This window comes from Neovison vison, chromosome 7 (assembly GCF_020171115.1).
Source record: "Neovison vison isolate M4711 chromosome 7, ASM_NN_V1, whole genome shotgun sequence".
In the NCBI taxonomy this organism is placed as follows: Eukaryota; Metazoa; Chordata; class Mammalia; order Carnivora; family Mustelidae; genus Neogale; species Neogale vison.
In genome coordinates, this window is record NC_058097.1 from 14,649,995 (window position 1) to 14,669,618 (window position 19,624).

At 44.3% G+C, this 19,624-nt stretch overlaps 1 protein-coding gene across 1 annotated transcript in view; it reads right to left on the bottom strand.

The window, feature by feature from the left end:
* ZFHX3 (zinc finger homeobox 3) overlaps positions 1-19,624 on the bottom strand; it is a 159,303-nt gene that overhangs the window by 17,967 nt on the left and 121,712 nt on the right. The window contains exons 5-6 of the mRNA XM_044255817.1: positions 13,080-13,213; positions 12,725-12,925 (exon numbers count right to left, since the gene is read on the bottom strand). Of these exons, the coding sequence (XP_044111752.1) occupies positions 12,725-12,925; positions 13,080-13,213 (335 nt within the window). The remainder of the gene's footprint in view (positions 1-12,724; positions 12,926-13,079; positions 13,214-19,624) is intronic.

Here is a 19,624-nt window from a genome sequence, read left to right on the forward strand (position 1 = left end):
GCTTAGAATAGCTGAGGACATGGTCCCCAGAAACACTGGTTGGCAGGTTCCATTGCTAGGGGAAACCCAGACAGCTGTCCCCGTAAACACCAAAGTGATAACTCCTCAATACTTTTAGGGGTATTCGAATCATCTCAGCAACTCACATGCTTATAGGTGTAAAAATCAAGCAACAGGCACTACGGAGGATTCTGCGAAAGCTAGTGTTTAGGAAGAGCAGGTGCATGGCAGGTGAATGTGCGTGACACAGAACTGCCGCTCAGAGACATCTGCACCTCACACAAAGCTCGTCAGCAGCTGGTTAAGGCTAGAGCTGTGGATGAATCGTTAGGAATGGAGCAGAGATTGCCAAACTCATTCCATCCATTTTCTTTTTAATAGAAAGCATTTCTGACCAGTATGGTTGGGGAGTCCAGCGGGAATCCAAGAAGTGAAAGGTCACCGATTAATTTATAGTCCTCAGCCAAGGGGGAGCACGAGGTTGGGGGCAAGAGGGGGAGAAAGGGAAAGGAAAAAAGACTCCCCCCCACCTCCTTTCTCGGTTGTAGCTGCAGGATCAGTCCTTTCCAGGGATCTTTAGGAATTATGAAAAATGAATCATGAAAAATAAAAAAAAAACCCTACAGAGTAAAAAAGAATAAAATTATCTAACACCTCAGCTGCACATCATTATAGAAAACTGTGGGCTTTTTATACGCATTACAGTAAGGCAGACATCCCCTCTAACAGACTCAGTACGACGGATCAGTAATTGTTTTCATACACTTTAATTAGAAAAACTCAGATGGCTATGAATAATAATGGAAAAGAGAGACTTTTGCACTTGAAAGGTTGAAGTCAATCAAGTGTGAATGACGGCAAAAAAGAAAAAAAAAAGACACCAATTCATCAGCCCTCTGTTGTCTCGCCGCGACTTTAATCATAATTCCTGATTGGGATTCAAGAAGGCAGTAAGCAGAGGTTCTTTGTCTGCCTTCACCTTCCATCAATTAACTCTTCCCGAAATATAATCATCAACCTCACATGCTCCTCTGCATCTTAATCTGGGCCTCCAAACCTGTAAGTCTTGCCCCATATGTGTTTAAGTAATTACTTTTATCTACCTGCATCCTCTCATCTGTAGTGTACCCAAATTCTCTCTAGAGGGAAAGAAAAGGTTTGGTATCTAAAATTTTGATGTGCACGAAACTCTCAGGAGGCAAAGAGGAAGATCCGGAAGGGGCATCGTGAGGATCTAGATATTCTGGTGGGGCGACCTGCGCTGGCTCTCAACAGAGGGGTTGAGAACGGAAGCCTCCTTCCCGCACAGGCGACTGGACGGCCCCGCAGCGGCGCTCAGACACTAAAGTTCTCGTGCCTGTGTCCATTCCTCCCTCTCCTACTAGCTTTCACGGCTTCTCACTCAAACTTTGGATGTTTTGTAAAGAGCCATAAATCTAATCCTACCAACAGCTCATGAAGGGGGGTTCTCCATGAGGAAAAGGAGAGTTGGCCAGCGTTCCTTCAACACTTGCCTTGGCATCCCCCTTGTCTTCTAGTCCTATCTGGCTACCAGACGGTGTGGAGGGTTCCGACTGTTTTAGCCACAGCACCTGACGATGGATAGCTCAAAGTCATGGGAGCGGCAGTCACTCAGGTGTGCTGAGCGGTTCTATGAAGACCTTCCCTTTCCCGAGGTGCCCTGAGGCGTGCAGGCTGTGAAAGGACACGGCCTGGCTGCAGCATAACCAGAGCCGTCCCAGGTGCGCCCGAACCCCAGCAGCCCTCAAATACCTGGATGGCACCACCTTCCCCGGCAACAGTCTTCCCTCCTACCGCCTCTCTCCCTCTTCCCAGGCTCAGAAACCAAAGAGAAAGTTACAGGTTTGGCAAGGGGACAGTACACAGTCGATAGAACAGGTACATCTCTACATTTCACTATACCACCCTATAGATTTCTTCTAATAATCTGTACACCCACAGACATTCAATATGTTAAATTTATGTCCCCAATACTCGATGTATAGAGGGGACCCAAGATTGTTAAACCAGACTTTTGGGGCACCTGCCTGGCACAGCCGGTTGTGCAATTGACTTTGGGTTTGGGCTCAGGTCACGATTTCAGGGTCATGGGATTGAGTCTCGCGTTGGGCTCAGTGCACAGTCTGCTTGGGATTCTCTCTCCCTCTCCCATGCCCCCACCCCGCCTACGTGCACACACACTCTCTCTCTCTCTCTCTCTCTCAAATCTTTAAAAACAAAAACAGACTTTTAAGCTAACATAAAGCTTGCTCTAGTAAGAAAATTCAATTGATTAGAGCCGTTATTTCCTCAGAATTTGGGTCTTCCAAGATTGGCCTTGGCAGTCAAAGGGCAATTCTGTGGTAATCTTCTAGATACCACATATGATTCCCCCCAGAGTATGCAGGGCTGATGGGCATGTAGGAAAAAACATTCATCTGATCTGGGGTGCTGAGAGTCAGGGAACAGTAGCTCTGCCTTCTTCCTAACAAGTAAAGAGATCTCGTATATACAAGAAAAATGTGAAGTTCTGTTCTGATGCTAGAAATCTTCAAGTTTAAGCAGTTCTCATAAATAACAAAAGAAATGAAACATTCCACACGGCTACTGAAAGTCTTAAAGCTTAAGCAATTTCAAAATAACTTCGTGCTGAGAAGGGTGGGCCTCAAGTGACTGCTCACCCATCATTTGACCATTACTCACTATGTATTATACGGGATCCCTGTACTGCACGCTTGCAAGATACAGTGAGACACAGTCCTTCTGCCCAAGAAGCTCACAAGACAGAATATTAACCTTTCAGAGATTATAGCCTCAGAAAATCTGATGAAGGCTGCAGATGCCTAAAGAAATAGTTTCACACAGAGACTGCTGCAGAGAATTTCAGGAAATCACAAGCTCCCCTGGGGGAAAATCCATGGACTCAAGTTAACTATCTTTAGATAGTCACCCAGAGGTGACCCGGGTTCATAAATACCTAGGTACCTACCTCTGTTGGGTTCACCATTGTTCTGGATTATGATTTGATGCTTTTAAAGCTTATATCAGGTGAGCTGGACCCGAGAGCCCTAAGGACACGCCTTCTAAACCCAGAGGCTTGGATATGGGTCTGGTCCCTATTATGATATTTGGGAGGGGCTACCGGTATTTATTCTTTCTTGGTAAAAGAAGCTGGAGTTATTAGGAGCTTTCCTCCAAGCCCGGAGCTTGCTGTAGGTCACGGATGTGGAATGGTCAAGTACAGCGCCTCGAGCAACCAAGGGGTATATCCTGTTAAGTTCTCATGGGACTGTCCATGCAAATTCACCTCTCAAAGCCACCTTGTCTGAGGTTAGACTGATACAACCAATGTGTTCCACATACTGGAAAGCAAAGACATTTTCTTAGAATATGTGTTGAATCTAGTTTCCCTGAGACCCTCATCCCAACAGCCTTAGTTGGTACTGCTCACCTAACTAGGGTATCTTTCTGAAAGGCTCATTATTACAAGTGAAAAAATACATTCACCCAAAACCTAGACTCCCAGTGAAGCCTCAAATCCTTCACTTTTCAATGAAAATCAATAGAATGAAGAACCTCGAGTGGAAGGAAAAACTCCAGACACAGGTCTTCTTGATACAGATCTGGCCAGTCTCTACATCCTTGTGAATAAGGAATTGGTTAGGTTCAAAAAATGAAGTTAAAACCCACTGCTTCCAAAGCTAAGCATTTGAGTTAGTGGTGCATCTGAAGGCTACAATGGAAGTCGGGTTGCTCCCTTCTGCACCTAGTCCGCCGCTAGGCCTGCCAGCGCGTCTCTGGACTTCCGCAGCCAGCAAACCAGAGGACCTCTTGGCAGCAGGGCCTCAGCCACTTTCTCTTGCTTTACTACCTTGCAAATGTGCCAGGCTGGGCGCTGGACCGCAGAGGTTAGATGGCCTAGTTCCTCGGTCTTATTTCCTTGCTAAAATCCTTTTCTCTTTCTTTCTTTTTTTTATTTTATTTTATTTTTTTTTTAATTTTTTATTTTTTTTTAAAGATTTTATTTATTTATTTGACAGAGAGAAATCACAAGTAGACAGAGAGGCAGGCAGAGAGAGAGAGAGGGAAGCAGGCTCCCCGCTGAGCCGAGAGCCCGATGCGGGACTCGATCCCAGGACTCTGAGATCATGACCTGAGCTGAAGGCAGCGGCTTAACCCACTGAGCCACCCAGGTAAAACTCATGAGGAAAAACTTCAGAGCCACATTCACATTCTTGTGGGCCAGAAACCAACATACTCCTAACCTGAGTTTAAAAATTAAGGATGAGAAAGACCCAAAAAAGGAGGTGAGTGGGAGAATGGGAAACACAAGAACAGTTAACACACACACACACACACACACACACACACATACACACACATGGCAACAGCAAAGAGAGTGGGGAAGTAGAATGGATTGGAGAGAAAAGCTTCATTAGACTCAGAGAGGCAAGCAGTGGCAGTATACCAAGGTCACTTCTAATTTAGACCATCTAATTGGCAAACAGGCTCCAAATGGCTATCATCTCACAGGGCTTGGAATTAATGAAGCCCGATTATTTTCATTACCTTCCTCTGAGATAGAGACAAAGTGAGAGAGCTGGTACCCATGCAGGTGCAAAAGCCCCAGGGCTGGTGGCCACCCGCTGCCCCAGTTGGGGTGGGGGGCAGCCAGCCAGCCTGTCCCAGAAACTCAGAGATGGAGAGGCACAGGAGCACAGGGAGACACAGACAATGACAGAAAGAAATCACAGGAGACAAACTATTGCTTCTGAGTGGGGGCAGGGCGAGGGAGAGAGACGGATGGAGAGAGGGAGAAGACAGCTGCAGCCAGTGCAGGGTGCAGGGCCAAGAGCAGAGCAGGGAAATCTGTGCGTGTACAGCAAACAAGGGATAATGAAAAACTACCAAAGGGAGAAAAGATGAAGGGCTAGAGAAAAAGGTGTTCCCGGGCTGCTAAGGATCCCACCTCCATCTCCAGTATGAGGTTATATTTTGTTAAGTGACCGAGGAACAAAAACAATTTCCTCATATTAATGCTCCAAGAGCGCAGTGGTGTGTCCTGTCACTTAGAAGGACAGTGATCAATTAGAATAATTTAAGAGTATTGAAATGCATGGTAGGTGGCCCTTCCCATTCTCATGTAGAGGCCAGAAACACCCCCCCCACCCCTGCTACCCACCCTCACCCCTTCTCCCCACAAGAGTGGGAATATGAAGGCACAGAAAAGCAGCTCCTACATCCCTACCACCAGCTTAAAATCTGTTAACTTCTCTGTAAGTAGGTAAGAGTTCTACGGAGCCGACACTGGGGGCAGCCTGCTCGGGCAGGTCTGGAGGGGCCCTTGTCTTAGGCTTTATAGATTTCCTTCTTTCATATGACGTGTATAAAGACACTCTTTGGAGGGCTGTTTCCAATAGGCCAAGCAGAATGAAGTGCTGCGGGTGCAGTTTCCACAGTGGAGGACCAGAGCTGCAATTGTTCCCAGTGGAGAATATTTTTCAAGCCCCTTCATCGGTAAAGAGAAGGGGGCCCATGGAAGACACAGATATGAGATGCAGAGCATAAGCAAGCAGCTGTTACCATAGCAACAGACATATTAGACACTGCAGGTTCCTGAAAGCTGTCTGATAAGGTATTATTAAATGAAGCCTCCTCAAAACACTCTCCATTTACAACTGAACGGAAAGACATTGTGTAGAAAGTAATCTATTTCCATTTATCAGGGCGAAATTTACTTTTAGAAGGACTGAAACCCAATTCAAGCCAAATCCTGAGACCTTGGACCCAGACAGCAGCAAATGTTTATCAGAATTTATAGCTTTCAATACCCTGGACATATCCAACGTCTACCAAGAATTGTCTATTGGGTGGATTTTGCTGGCTTTTCCGATTCTGCAGCCGACCGCAGCTGACAGTCAAACCGTTTGGCAAGGAAGGAGAGTCACTCCTCTCACTGCCATTCATCCTGGCCACTCAGGGATGAAGCAGAGGCAACTTTCTCCTCTTGGAGGATGAATGACTGTACACTGGCTATTCCTTAATGATGTGTTTTTAAAAATGGAGCTCTGATTTGAGGGGCCTTTCGCATCATGCAGTTTTCAGAGTTTCCTGCTCCAGTTAACCAGGAACAAACATATATAGTCAGAAAGCCCAACCAATACTTTCCTACGGCCAATTTTCTAATAAAACTACAGTTAAAATACCCTCCAGGGGCATGATTTTTAACCACAGGATTACTATAATCACTTAGTTGTAAAACAATTGGAAATTCCATTTTAACACCAAACTTTCCAAAAGAACATTGGCATCTGTTTTGATTCATCAGGGCAAACTCCAAACCAAAGCTACAGCCACAAATTCCCCTCTAACCCTGGTTGCTCATCTTTTCCTGCTGAACTAAAGGATCAAGGTAGAAATGTTTCATCATCTGAAGGCAAACCATCCTCATAGCTTGAAAAACCAAATCAATACTGACAGCCATGCAGTAACCCCCATCTTCTCACGTACAGAGTACCAAATCATCCTTACGTATGCTTTTAAGTAGAGTGAAACCCTTATATGATTACATTTCTCATAACTTTCAACTTTGTTTCTGAATCCATTAACTTCCTCTTGTTGCTAGCAAAGTGACTTCCTATACTCAATACATTTCCCATAATTTGCCCACTTTTTTCAGAAACATCTACATTTCTAATTACAAAAGCAATCCCATTTACAATTGCACCAAAAATAATTAAGTACCCAAAAAATAAACTTAACCACAGAGGTGAAGGGCCTGTACTCAGAAAACTATAAAACACTGATAGAACACCTGGGTGGCTCAGTTGATTAAGCATATGCCTTTGGCTTAAGTCATGATCCCAGGATCCCGGGATCATGGTCCCAGGGAGCACCACGTTGGGGTCCTTGCTCAGCAGGCAGCCTGCTTTTTCCTGCGTCTGCTGCTCTCCCTGCTTGTATTCTCTAACAAATAAATAAACAAAAATCTTTAAAAAAAAAACCAAAAAACAAAAAAACACTGATAAAAGAATTGAAGACAACACAAAGAAATGAAAAGACACTCCATGCTCATGAACTGGAAGAACAAAACTTTTAAAATATCTACATGACTCAAAGCTACCTACACATTTAATGCAATCCCTATCAAAATACCAACAGAATTTTCCAAAAAACTAGAAAAAAAAATCCTAAAATTTGTATGGAACCATAGAAAACCCTTAATTGTCAAAGCAATTTTGAAAAAGAAGTACTGGAGATATCTTAATTCCAGACTTCAAGTTACACAACAAAGCTGTATTAATCAAAACAGTATGGTACTGGCACACACACAAAAAAAGACACATCAATGAGAAAGAACAGAAAACCCAGAAATGAACCCATGATTATATGGTCAATTAATCTTTGACAAAGCAGGGAAGAATACATAAAGGGAAAAAGACAGTCTTCAACAAATGGTGTTGGGAAAACTGGAGAGCAATATGCAAAAGAATGAACCTGGACCACTTCCTTATATCATACACAAAAATAAAGTCAAAAGAGATGAAAAACCTAAGTGTGAGATCCGAAACCATAAAAAATCCTATAAAACAGGGGCACCTGGGTGGCTAAGCTGATTAAGTGTCCAACACTGGATTTCGGCTTGGTCTTGATCTCAGGGTCATGGCTCATGCCCCATGCTCAGTGGGGAGTCTGCTTGAGATTCTCTCCCTCCATCTCTCTCTGCTCCTCCCCACCTGTGCTCTCTCTCACTCTAAAATCAATCTTTTTTTTTTTTAATCCTGTAAGAGAGCACAGGCAGTAATTTCTCTGACATTGGGTACAGCAACATTTTTCTAGATATGTCTCCTGAGGCAAGGGAAATAAAAGAATAAATAAACTATTAGGATTACATCAAAATAAAAAGCTTTTAACATAGCGAACAATCAGCAAAAGACAACCTACTGAATGGGAGAAGATATTTGCAAATATATCTCCAATAAAGGGTTAGTATCCAAAATATATAAAGAACAACTCAAATCCCATCCCCCCCACCGAAAATAAGTCAAGTTAAAAAATGGGCAGTTCATGTCTTCTGCCCATTTTTTGACTTGATTATTTGTTTTTTGGGTATTGAGTTTAAGAAGTTCTTTATAGATCTTGGATACCAGCCCTTTATATGTAGGGTCATTTGCAATTATCTTCTCCCAATATGTGGTTTGCCTCTCTGTTTTGTTGACTGTTTCCTTTGCTGTGCAGAAGCTTTTTATCTTGAGAAAGACCCAAAAGTTCATTTTTGCTTTTCTTTCCCTTGCCTTTGGAGACGTGTTGGAGACGTGTCTTGAAAGAATTTGCTGTGGCCAGTGTTGAAGAGGTTACTGCCTATGTTCTCCTCTAGGATTTTGATGGATTCCTGTCTCACACTGAGGTCTTTCATCCATTTCGAGTTTATTTTTTGGTATGGTGTTAAGAGAATGGTCAAGTTTCATTCTTCTGTATATTAGGTGTCTAATTTTCCCAGCACCATTTATTGAAGAGACTGTCTTTTTTCCATTGGATATTTTTTCCTGATTTGTCGAAGATTAGTTGACCAGAGTTGAGGGTCCATATCTGGGCTCTCTATTCTGTTCCATTGATCTATGTGTTTTTGTGCCAGTACCATGCTGTCTTAGTGATCACAGCTTTGTAATATAGTTTGAAATCAGGAAACATGATGCCCCCAGCTTTTTCTTTTTCAACATTTCCTTGGCAATTTGGGGTCTTTTCTGGTTCCATACAAATTTTGGGACTGTCTGCTCCAGCACTTTGAAAAATGCCATTGGTACTTTGATCAGGATGGCGCTGAAAGTATAGATTGCTCTGGGCAGCAGAGACATCTTAACAATGTTTATTCTTCTGATCCGTAAGCGTGGAATGTTTTTCCATCTTTTTGTGTCTTCTTCAATTTCTTTCTTAAGTGTTCTGTAGTTTCTAGAGTATAGATCCTTTACCTCTTTGGTTAGGTTTATTCAAAGTTATAAAGCCATCAGGGAAATTCAGATCGAAACCACACTGAGATACCATACCTTATGCCAGTTAGAATGGCAAAAATTGACAAGGCAAGAAACAACACCTGTTGGAGAGGTTGTGGAGAAAGGGGGACCCTCTTACACTGGTGGTAGGAATGCGAGTTGGTACAGTCACTTTGGAAAACAGCATGGAGATTCCTCAGAAAGTTAAAAATAGAGCTACCCTATGACCCAGCAATTGCACCACTGGGTATTTACTACAAAGATAGAGAGGTAGTGAAAAGAAGGGCCACACACACCCCAATGTTCATACCAGTGGTGTCCATGTCAGCCAAACTGTGGAAGGAGCCAAGATGCCCTTCAACAGACAAATGGATAAAGATGTGGTTCATATATACAATAGAATATTACTCAGCCATCAGAAAGGACAAATACCCAACATTTGCTTCAATATGGATGGAACTGGAGGAGATTATGCTGAGTGAAATAAGTGAGCAGAGAAAGACAATTATCATGTGGTTTCACTTATTTGTGGAGCATAAGGAATAGCATGGAGGACATTAGGAGAAGGAAGGGAACAATGAAGGGGGAACAATCAAGAGTGGGAGACAAACCATGAAAGACTAGGGACTCTGGGAAACACACTGAGGGTTTTAGAGGTGAGGGTGGTGGGGGTTTGTGTTACCCTGGTGATGGGCAGTAAGGAGGGCCTGTATTGCATAGAGCACTGGGTGTTGTAAGCAAACAATGAATCATGGAACGCTGCATCAAAAACTAATGATGTACTGTATGGTGACTAACATAATAAAAAAATTTTTTTAAATCTTTAAAAATAAAAAATGGGCAGAAGGCCTAAACAAACATTTCTCCAAAGACATACAGACGGCCAAGAGACATATGAAAAGATGCTCAACATCACTCATCATCAGGAAAATGCGAATCAGAACCACACTTGTCAGTCACCAAAAACACAAGAAAAAGCAAGGGTTTGTGAGGATGTGAAGAAAAGAGAACGCTTGTGCACTGTTGGTGGGAATGCAAACTGGTGCAGGCAAAGTGGAAAACGGTATGGAGGTTCCTCAGAAAGTTAAAAAAAATACAACTACCGTATGATCCAGCAATCCCACTACTATGTGTTTGCCCAAAGAGTACAAAAACGCTAATTTGAAAGGCTACATATGTGCACCCCTCTGTTTACTGCAGCATTATTCAGAACTGTCAGACTATGGAAGCAGCCCAAGTGTCCATCCATAGATGAACGGATAAAGATGATGTGGTATGGCATAGATACACAACGGAGTGTTATTCAGCCAAAACAAAGGGGGGTGGGATGAAATCTTGCCACTTGCAGCAACATGGATGGATCTGGACAGTGTAATGCTTAAGTGAAATAAGTCAGAGAAAGACAAATAGCATATGATTTCACACATATGTGGAATTTAAGAAACAGAACAGATGAACAAAGGCAGGAAAAAGAGAGGGATGCAAACCAAGAAAAAGACCCTTAAGTATAGAGACCAAAATAATGGCTACCAGAGGGGAAGTGGTGGAGGGATGGGGGGAATAGGTGGTGGGGACCAGGAATCCACTTATCATGATGAGCACCGAGTAACTTACAGAATTGTTGAACTGCTATATTGTACACCTGAAACTAATATAACACTGTTAGCTACACCGGAATTAAAATTAAAAACTTTTCAAAAAAAGGTCTCCATTTCTGTAGACAACATCTCCATTATCTGCTGTGGGTATATGAGGGGCACAGGATTTTCAGTACAAGATGCCAAGTGCAACCCCTTTAGGGATCTCATTCCCCCTGCATAATTATGTTGTCAGGAAGAGGGTTTATTACCCTGGTTCCATTTATGAATTCTCCAGTCTTCTTATGCTTCCTGGCATTATATACAGTTTTATATGCACAGAATCCTCAGTGGTAATCTTAACAGTGGGTGTCCAACTTTACTGTGCATAGAATAACCCAGTAAGGCTATAGAATCACTTTCATCTGAGTCTGCAAAAAGGTTAAGAATCACTGCTTGAAAAGATGCTAGTGAGTGACATCCAGAAATAGCTTCGGGATTGGTTCCCCAGAAACACAGTAGTACCATCTTGTCCTTTAAGACTCTGTTGGTACATGAAGATTCATCATGACCACCTGATTCACTACGTGAAATGTACCTTACTTTTGCTGCTCTAAAAACATGACAAACAATGGATATTTGAAATATAATTTATATTCGAGTCCCTAGTGATATATACATGAAACCTACTGTTTAATGTGAACTGGTCATAGATTACTATAGCTCACATTTCATAAACCAGATTTGCCTTAAACAGGAGAAATAACCAGCTGAACAAAAGAAAATGTCATTAAGTATTAAAATTGTTTCCCACATCTCCTTCTGTTCCTTCAGGCTCCTATGTATGGTTCCAGGCCATCAGTGGGAAGGGTGACGAGGCCTGAGAAATTCCCCTTGTTATTTCCAAGGTTGGTAAGAATGCCAATATCTATAACACAGAAACCCACCCATTCCAAGAAGACGGGTCTTTTCATGATGTTCACCAGTTTATCTGAAAATACCCATGGAAAGTGAATTTATACTTGAAAGATCTCTGAAATGAAACTTATGCTAGGTCACCTTCAGGTTCCCTATTGCCTGCTAAAGTTCTCTTGATGCATTATCAATTATATGTTCCTCACGACTAAACATCACTTAGAACGTTATGCATCCACCTTGCATAACCAAATGGGATAGGACACGCCGAGAGGTTATATGCCTGTGACCTGCACATTGTAACGTCAAATTCTCTAGGAAGAAGACCTCTCTGGGACTCTTCAGACAAAAAGGCAATCAAATTAACTTCTTATTACTCCACTACTGAAATATGTTAGAGGTGAGAATAATTCTCTTTGGTCGTTTTTCCTCCAGTGATCAGGAAAGGGCTCACACAGCAGTCCCGCCACAGAGAGAAAAGCAGTATATCAGTATGAGCTGTAGTATTTTGAAAACTTTGCACATTACAGTTGGATTTAAATCTTTACACTAAACTTTTGGGCCATGTTACAGTAATCACTCGGAGCCAGGCTTTTAACCCTGTAGGTGCAGCAACACCACGTTCAAAATGCAAAGCTCTCGTCCACGAATCCACACGTCCCATCTTCCTGTTCTGAGCATCAAAGCAGCCCTTGGAGAAACTCCCACATCACGGGGTCACATTTGGAGCATTGGAAAATACAGGCTCGAATTCCAACTCTGCCACTTATAAGTGGCATCAAGTCAGCTAACTTTCCTGAGTCTGAGTTTCCTGCGCTGTCGACGTAAACACGTCAGACTCTTACTCTTTGGACAAGGCTGCTGTGAGGGTGAAATTGAAATGAGCCCAAGAGCAAACCTAGAACATGACCGACTTACTGAAGGTTTGGAGAGTCCTAAGAACTGTATCTTCATGGGGACGGTTAATTCACCTAGACCTGTGCACCAGCCCGGGAGGGGCGCCAACAAGGGAAGGCGGAGAACACAAATGTCCTCCATGCTCTGGGCCACAGTCACCCCGTGGTCACGCCGAGACGCAGGCAGGGGCAGGAGAACCAAGGTCGCAGAACTAGGATCATTTTTGACATTTCCAGCTCTACGCTGGCTGGCTCATCCAGCAACACGGAATCTTGTCCACGTTCCTACATCACCTTTGCCCTCTGGGGAAAGCGACGCCCCAGGTCTCGCCGCCTGCCGCCTTACCGTCATAATGAGCTTCTCCACGCAGTCAGGCGCCACGCTGTGGAGGTGGGTGAGGTGCAGCTGGAGGTGGATCTTGTTGTTGAGCATGTCCTGGCACAGGGGGCAGCGCAGCATGGGCTGCACGGAGTGCTGCGTCATGGCGTGCACCCGGAGCCGGTTGACGTCCGCGTTGCTGTACTTGCAGTAGGGGCACTGGTACATCTGTGGGGGAACACGCCCACCCTCTGGCTGAATATCCGGTTCCCACCAGTGCCTGGGTCTGCCCCAAGCCCGCCCACCCGAGACTGTGCTCCCCCCGCTGGTATCTAAAATGCACCCCCCCCCCCGCACCGGGCAGAGCCCCTTCCGGTCTCACCTGCTCTGGTTTGGTCTCCTCTGATGTTTTAGGTCGCTTTGAAGAGAGAGGAGATTCCGAGCTACCTGTGAAGGAGATGCGTTTGGAGGTTGCAGGAGAATCTGTCAGCTCCTTCTCTGCTTGGCTGGACGACGCTGGAAGAAAAAGCAGAAGACACGATATAGCAGCCAGACCAGGCCAGCTCCCAGAGGGTTGGTGCTGGGTGAAAATCAACATTCATTTATAGCACAGGATTTTCTCGAAACACCAAAATTCAAGTAGGATGAGCATCCGGACTGACTTATCAAGCACGCTGGAAAAGAAGCAAGTGTTCCTTTTTCCCCCATGAATTTCTGTCACTACTTTAACAACTGAACACTAAGAAAAAAAAAGATAAAGAAATGGACTGAAATGCTCGGAAGTGGATTAAGCTAAATTCAGAGTATTGACTTCCCCCAATGAGGACACACTCAGCCGGCCGATGGGGGCCTAAGTGGGTGGGAGAGTCTGACCAGTTGCTTTGCCAACTACCAGGCAACTCCAGAACTGACACATTCTGTTTCCACGGATGTAATCGACTCTGTGCTCCCAACCTGACAGTCCCAGGGCTTGGAAACACAGCACAGCATGGCACAGGAGACAGAAGTGTGACCTGAGAAAGGTTCATGTGGCTCTGCATACAAATACTTGGGGAAAAAGTCAAGTTTGGGTTTAGCAACCTGCTTTCGGGGAAAAAGTAATTGACGAGTGGAATAGTTAGGGCATGAATCCAACTTAAAATCTAGCCAATGCTCCAGGCATAAGCGTTTATTCAGAGTGGGCGGTAAGGAGGAAAGTCCCCTATCTGCTGGCCCGAACCACATCCCATTCTACCAAAAAAACCTCCAAAAACCAAAAACAAACAAACAAAAAAAAACAACCAATGAACAAACAAACAAAAAAACCAGTTAATGAGGAGAGTCACATGAGACTTAAGTAGCAAAGAGTGTGGGTAGAAGGAGTCCTCTGAAGCATGGAAAAGGATCTGGAAGATTTTGAAGAGAAAACCACTGGGTTAAGGGCTTAACTGGGGGGTGGGAGGGACTCTCCATTGTAAATACAAATCCCAACATGGTTGGATTTGGTCATTCCAAAACCTGGTCAGTATTCAAGGGTTGGTTCTCTCGCGTGTTTTGGACACACAACTTCATTTTTTCATAATTTTGCTAAAAATGATTACTAAAATCCTGAAGATGGTAGTGAGAAATACATGCCCATCCCCTCGATGAAAAATAATTTCACAAGGCACTGAGGTCACTGGTTTAGAAAGCCTAATTTTTGCTCTTTCATAAAACTGCTGCCTGTCTCACCCGGTCTAGTTACCTAGACTGTGTTTCCACTTTATGCTCAGCTTTGAAATCTGTTCTGACATGGATACCAAGATGCTGTCATTATAGATGTGTGCTTTAATAAACAATTTTAGAAAATCAATTTTATTCATTAAAATCATAAGGCCACAAATAATTTTGAAAAAAAATTGCTAAATGCAGGAAATATTCCAGGAAGTTGATGCTCTTCCCAGAATGCACATATTGTGACCTTTACACCCCAGTATCTTGGTAACCTGGTCTACATAAGTTTGTAGGGCATCTATTATTTAAAAAGTACAAGGACAAGCATTTTATACACAGACCCCTCCTCCTCCCAACACACACATTCATAACAGTACTTTAATCTGTCTCGAATCGACTTCAAACCCATTTTGCTCTTAATGGGAGTTATTCATTTTCACTTGAAAGGTAATACATGACGGCTGGATATTTAATGTGATGGACTCGCCGCCGATTAACTTGGTGCTGTAGTGTTCCAGACCGGTTCCCCCACGGCCCACTTCCCATCTCCCGGCCCCTCAAGGAACCCCATGTCACAGGTTTCCGACCGCCCAGTGTGATGGGCTCCTACCTGAACACTCCCCCAACAGGAGTCCTCAACTAATGGCTCAGGGTCTCAAGTGCCCCCCGACTCTCTATTCCCCATCATTTTCCATTTCTGCTTCCCGGTTACCCTCTCTGTGTTAACAGTTCAGGTGCACTCTGCAGATGGGGTGAGTGGAGGCACGACGTGGTACTTACAGATGCTTACTTGGTATGGCCATCCCTTCCCCATTTCCACCTCCGACCTGCAGGCACCGGTTGGGTTCTGTGCTTAGTTAGGAAAGAGCCGCTATCGGCTCCTCCTTCCGCTAGAGGCAAACCAAGACGTAGATGCCACTGCAAACACCCATCGCCCGTCTTTTTGTTAGTCCGCCTGACCCGAAAACAACACTCTTTTCCACGACAGCGCACTCTCTTGGAAAGGCTCTCAGTCTGCCCCTAACCCCCCTGGTAGAAGGTTGTCAGTTGCGCCACTGCACCGCCGCGGGAGGGGACGAGCACCCAGGGCAGGAGCACCCGACTCGTCTCTCTCACTGGGAGCCGAAAGGCAAACACAGAGTAGCCCATGAGGTGTTAGCGGCCTCGTCTGACCAGAGTCCTCCCTCTCCCTTCAGTGCGGAACACATGGTGAATTGTAACGAGGTTGCAGAGGTGAGAATTCTGGTTTCAGAAGCCACTATTCTCTCCCTTTGCATGGAGCAGGGAACTTTTATTACCCCCCCACCCCAAACAAACTGCTCTGGAATTCTAAAGCTTCCTTTGTGAGCTCAAGCTAAGGAGTCCTATAAAGTGTGTGTGTGTGTGTTTTAATAAAATCAGCATGTTCTCCCTTGTTCCTCTTTCTCCCCAGTAACACAGCAGCCCTGCTCTAATATGAAATAGTGCACCCACTGTTGTAAAAAAACTTCGGGAGCTCATGTCCCTTCTATCCTGGACAGCCTGCATGTTTATTAGACCTGATGTGGTTAGAAGTGGACATTAGCCACCTGTAGGTCGCGAGCTCGTTCCCTGAAGATAAAGCTGCGCCATTCTCGTAACCGATTCTATTAACACCCAGTTACAATCCCATTGTGTTTCCCCAGGTGATGTGGGGACGGCTCCTGAGAGTGAGGTTCAGTAGGCCGACAGCCCCCTGCTCGCTTGACCTCAGTCATTACAATGTCCATCTCTATCAAGACATGGCATCGAGGTCTTTATGTAATTTCTGCGGACATGCAAACAGTTTCGCAAGTTCTCTGTCAGCATGTTGGACGAGGGCTGACTACAGGCCACAGACAGTCTGAGGTTTCCTCAAGCTGCTTCTCTCTGAACAACGTCAAAAGGGCCAGAGTCTCAAAATCAATTTCTATTTCAGTTCTGTCTCGGCACACATTGGAGGCCTAAGTAAATGAGGCTGTATGAATACAAAGAGAAAGTACCTTGGGTTTCTGCTTTGAAGACTTTTCTAAACTTTAAGGAGAGATGTCACAGTCTAGGAAACATTATTTAAAAAATCAATTACTGGTCACTTTAAGGCCACTATGACATCACAGTAATTAATTGGAAATACATGCACTTCGGAGATGAGCCTTAGTTTAAACAGTGCCTGGAACCTTTGGTTTAGCTGGCAACAAAAAGCCAAACAACTTGAAGCGTTCCCACCTATAGTGGGTTTTATACAAATGACAAAATGAACTGGAAACAATCTAGGTCTCTTACAACAGGGGATGGTCAAGTAAAGAATGGTATTAAAGGACATTACAAATGATAGCTGTGAATCAATGTAGAAAATTCTTGAGAATGCTAAGAAGAAAAATGTGTACACCATGATACTACTGTGGAAAAAAATAGGTGCTAGAAAAGAAGACTAGGATGCCCAGGTGGCTCAGTCAGTTGAGCATCTGCCTTTGGCTCAGGTCATGATCCCAGGGCCCTGGGATCAAGTCCTACATCAGGCGCCCTGCTCAGTGGGGAACCTGCTTCTCCCTCTTTGCCTCTCTCTGTGTCTCTCATGAATAAATTTAAAAAAATCTTTTAAAAAAAGAAAACTAGCAGAAAATGTTGTATTTAGTAATGGAATCATGGACCACTTTCCCATTTTCTAAGATTACCAAGTACTTGTATTATTTTTAATATTACAATTTAAATAGCTCAGCATTTAAATTCAACTGTCCATGAAAATGTTGGATATTTGGATCTGTACTCTGCAAAACATCAGGTATTTTTTGTTTTTTTGTCTTTTTTTTTGTTTTGTTTTTTTTTACTTTGCTGGTTAAAGCAATTTTCTCATTTTGGCAGCTATGTCATATAAAAATATGTGTTAAATCTCAGCGAATCTTCCACAGGCAACATGCTGGGCTCCTGGCACTTGGAAGGGGATAGAAATGTGGCAAGCACCCACGTGAGTGCGTGTGCTACAGATTACATACTCTCTCGAGCGAGGCAGATGGAATAGTGACAATGGGACAGTGGGTCCCAAGCCCTACCACAGACTGACAGGATGTAAGCTGTGCATTCCTTGCCACACAGACTTTCTTAGGAGTGAAAAAGCACTTGCTCGTCAGGAGTTAAGGTTGTCCTACCCAACTCGTCCCTGTCCTTCTTATAGGGTATGAAAAATTCCAAGTTGCCTTTCTGGGCCAAAAGCCATGCCACCGTTTCCCCCCTTAAACTGTGACGGGTTGGTCACCACAACCAAAAAAGACAAATACTAAGAGAGGCAGACCCGATTCATGACTCTCTGTCTTATTCTCTACCCAGAAGGCAAAATAATTTTATCCCAAAAGGAAACATAGCAGTCAACACATGGCTTCTATAGGAGGGCAAATCATTTCTGCACAGAGACATCAACTTCCATTAACTGTGCTTTTAACCTACTGGGAAAGTATTTAACTTCTACAAATAATTAATTCAAAAGGACCCCTCTTGTCATACTTAATTAGAGGGGATGGGGGAAAAGGGGCACTAACCTAAAATCATGCAAGTTTTGCTTGCGATTTTCAAGAAATAGTTTCTAGGCACAAAAAATAATTCAAACAAGCCATGTAAAGTTTCATGTAGGAAGTGACTGACTTTAAAAAAGAGGGAAGAATAGTACAAACTTAGGGGCCTTATAGAATGACCAAGTATGGTTGAAAACAGCCTCTGGAACTTCACCTGTTAGAACCAGTCTTCCGATTCCAGTCCTCACTAATGAGTTAAAATCTGAGTCACTGAAATTTTGGCCACAGGAAACTTAAAAGATGTATTCGCAATGCCACAGACCACCCATGGAGTTAAGGCCCCATGTGTCACCTGCTGATGGGCTCTGTACTACTCTGAGACCTGGCAAGGCATGGAGTTGCTGCCTCATGAAGAAGAAAGCTTAAGAAAAAACGGAAATGAAGTTTTTTGCTTCCTCCAACTACCAGCCAAGACATCAAAAAAATCCAAAGTACGTAAAAGTAGTTTCTCCAGTTCACGAGCAAAATTCATCTCGTGACTCAACGCACCAATGAGGCTGCTGGCGTGGCGCATACTCTGTGCCAAAGGCTAGCCTCCCTTTGGCCTGGGACCTCCCTCGGGGAGATCCGGCCATGCACTGCGCTGTTCACGTTGCTGGGAAGTTTCTTCTGCGTTTCTTCTCCTCCTGGTGGGGTGGCAAGGGATCCTCTTCCTTATCGGGGCTCCAAGGTGAGCCCACTGAGGGCCTAGGCTGCTGCCCAGGAGAAGCCAAAGGCCGCCGCGACCTCCACGTCTCAACCGTCAGACTTTTAGCTAAAGTACCACTGACAGCCCCTCCATCTCCCAAACCAGCGACATAATGGAGGAGCCAATTAGATGATTATTAATTCATGCTACTTTCCGTAAGCCAGGGGTTCTCATCGCCTTGCGTTCCGTAAACCAGCTTGCCACCTGCCCCAGAAATTTACAGCAATCTTTCATCTCTCTCCATTGACGAGGGGGAAAAACCTCACATGATTCCGTATAATGTTGGAGTTGGGGTAACTACCCCAGCACACTAGACTCAGAAGCGTGACCAGATCTGCAAATGGTCATTTCAGCTCATAATTACGACGAAATGGAAAGTACGGTGTGCTCTTTCCATAGCTCTTCTCCTTCAGCGTCAGACTTCCTCTAGACAGCAGAAATGCAGCATTATCACGGGGTAATCTGTGCTTCTGGACTTTGTGACCTTACACTGTCGCTCAAAGTGCAGCTGCTCTTGGTGTTTGCTTGCGATTCCTTCCCGGGAGGACAGGCTAGGATTTCATACTCCCATCTCTATGCAACGACCGCTCTTGATAAGTGGCCAGAGATCTGGCTAAATTCTCTTCCTCCCCTAATACAGAGAACAGCAGTTCCTCTAAAGGATGTGCTTGCTGCCAACTTGGTCTTTTAAATGCACAGTCTCATTCTACCTTAAAGCACTTAAAGATGTTTCCAAGAGAAATCAGAGGCAAGCACTGGTCACATACACCGAAGGGGGTGGTCTCCGGACTGCAGCTGAGGCGGGGGCGGGGGGGGCTCCTCTCCCATTTCTGCCCAGAGGTGTGGGACAGGTCTCAAACTCCAGCCTGGTGGGGGTAAGAACCTTCTCTTCAGACACAGTCTCATTCTCTGTAAGTGCAAGCTACACGGCTTGTGTTCGTCCCTAGAAAGCATTTTAGAGACGTTTAGCCACCTACTCAAGAG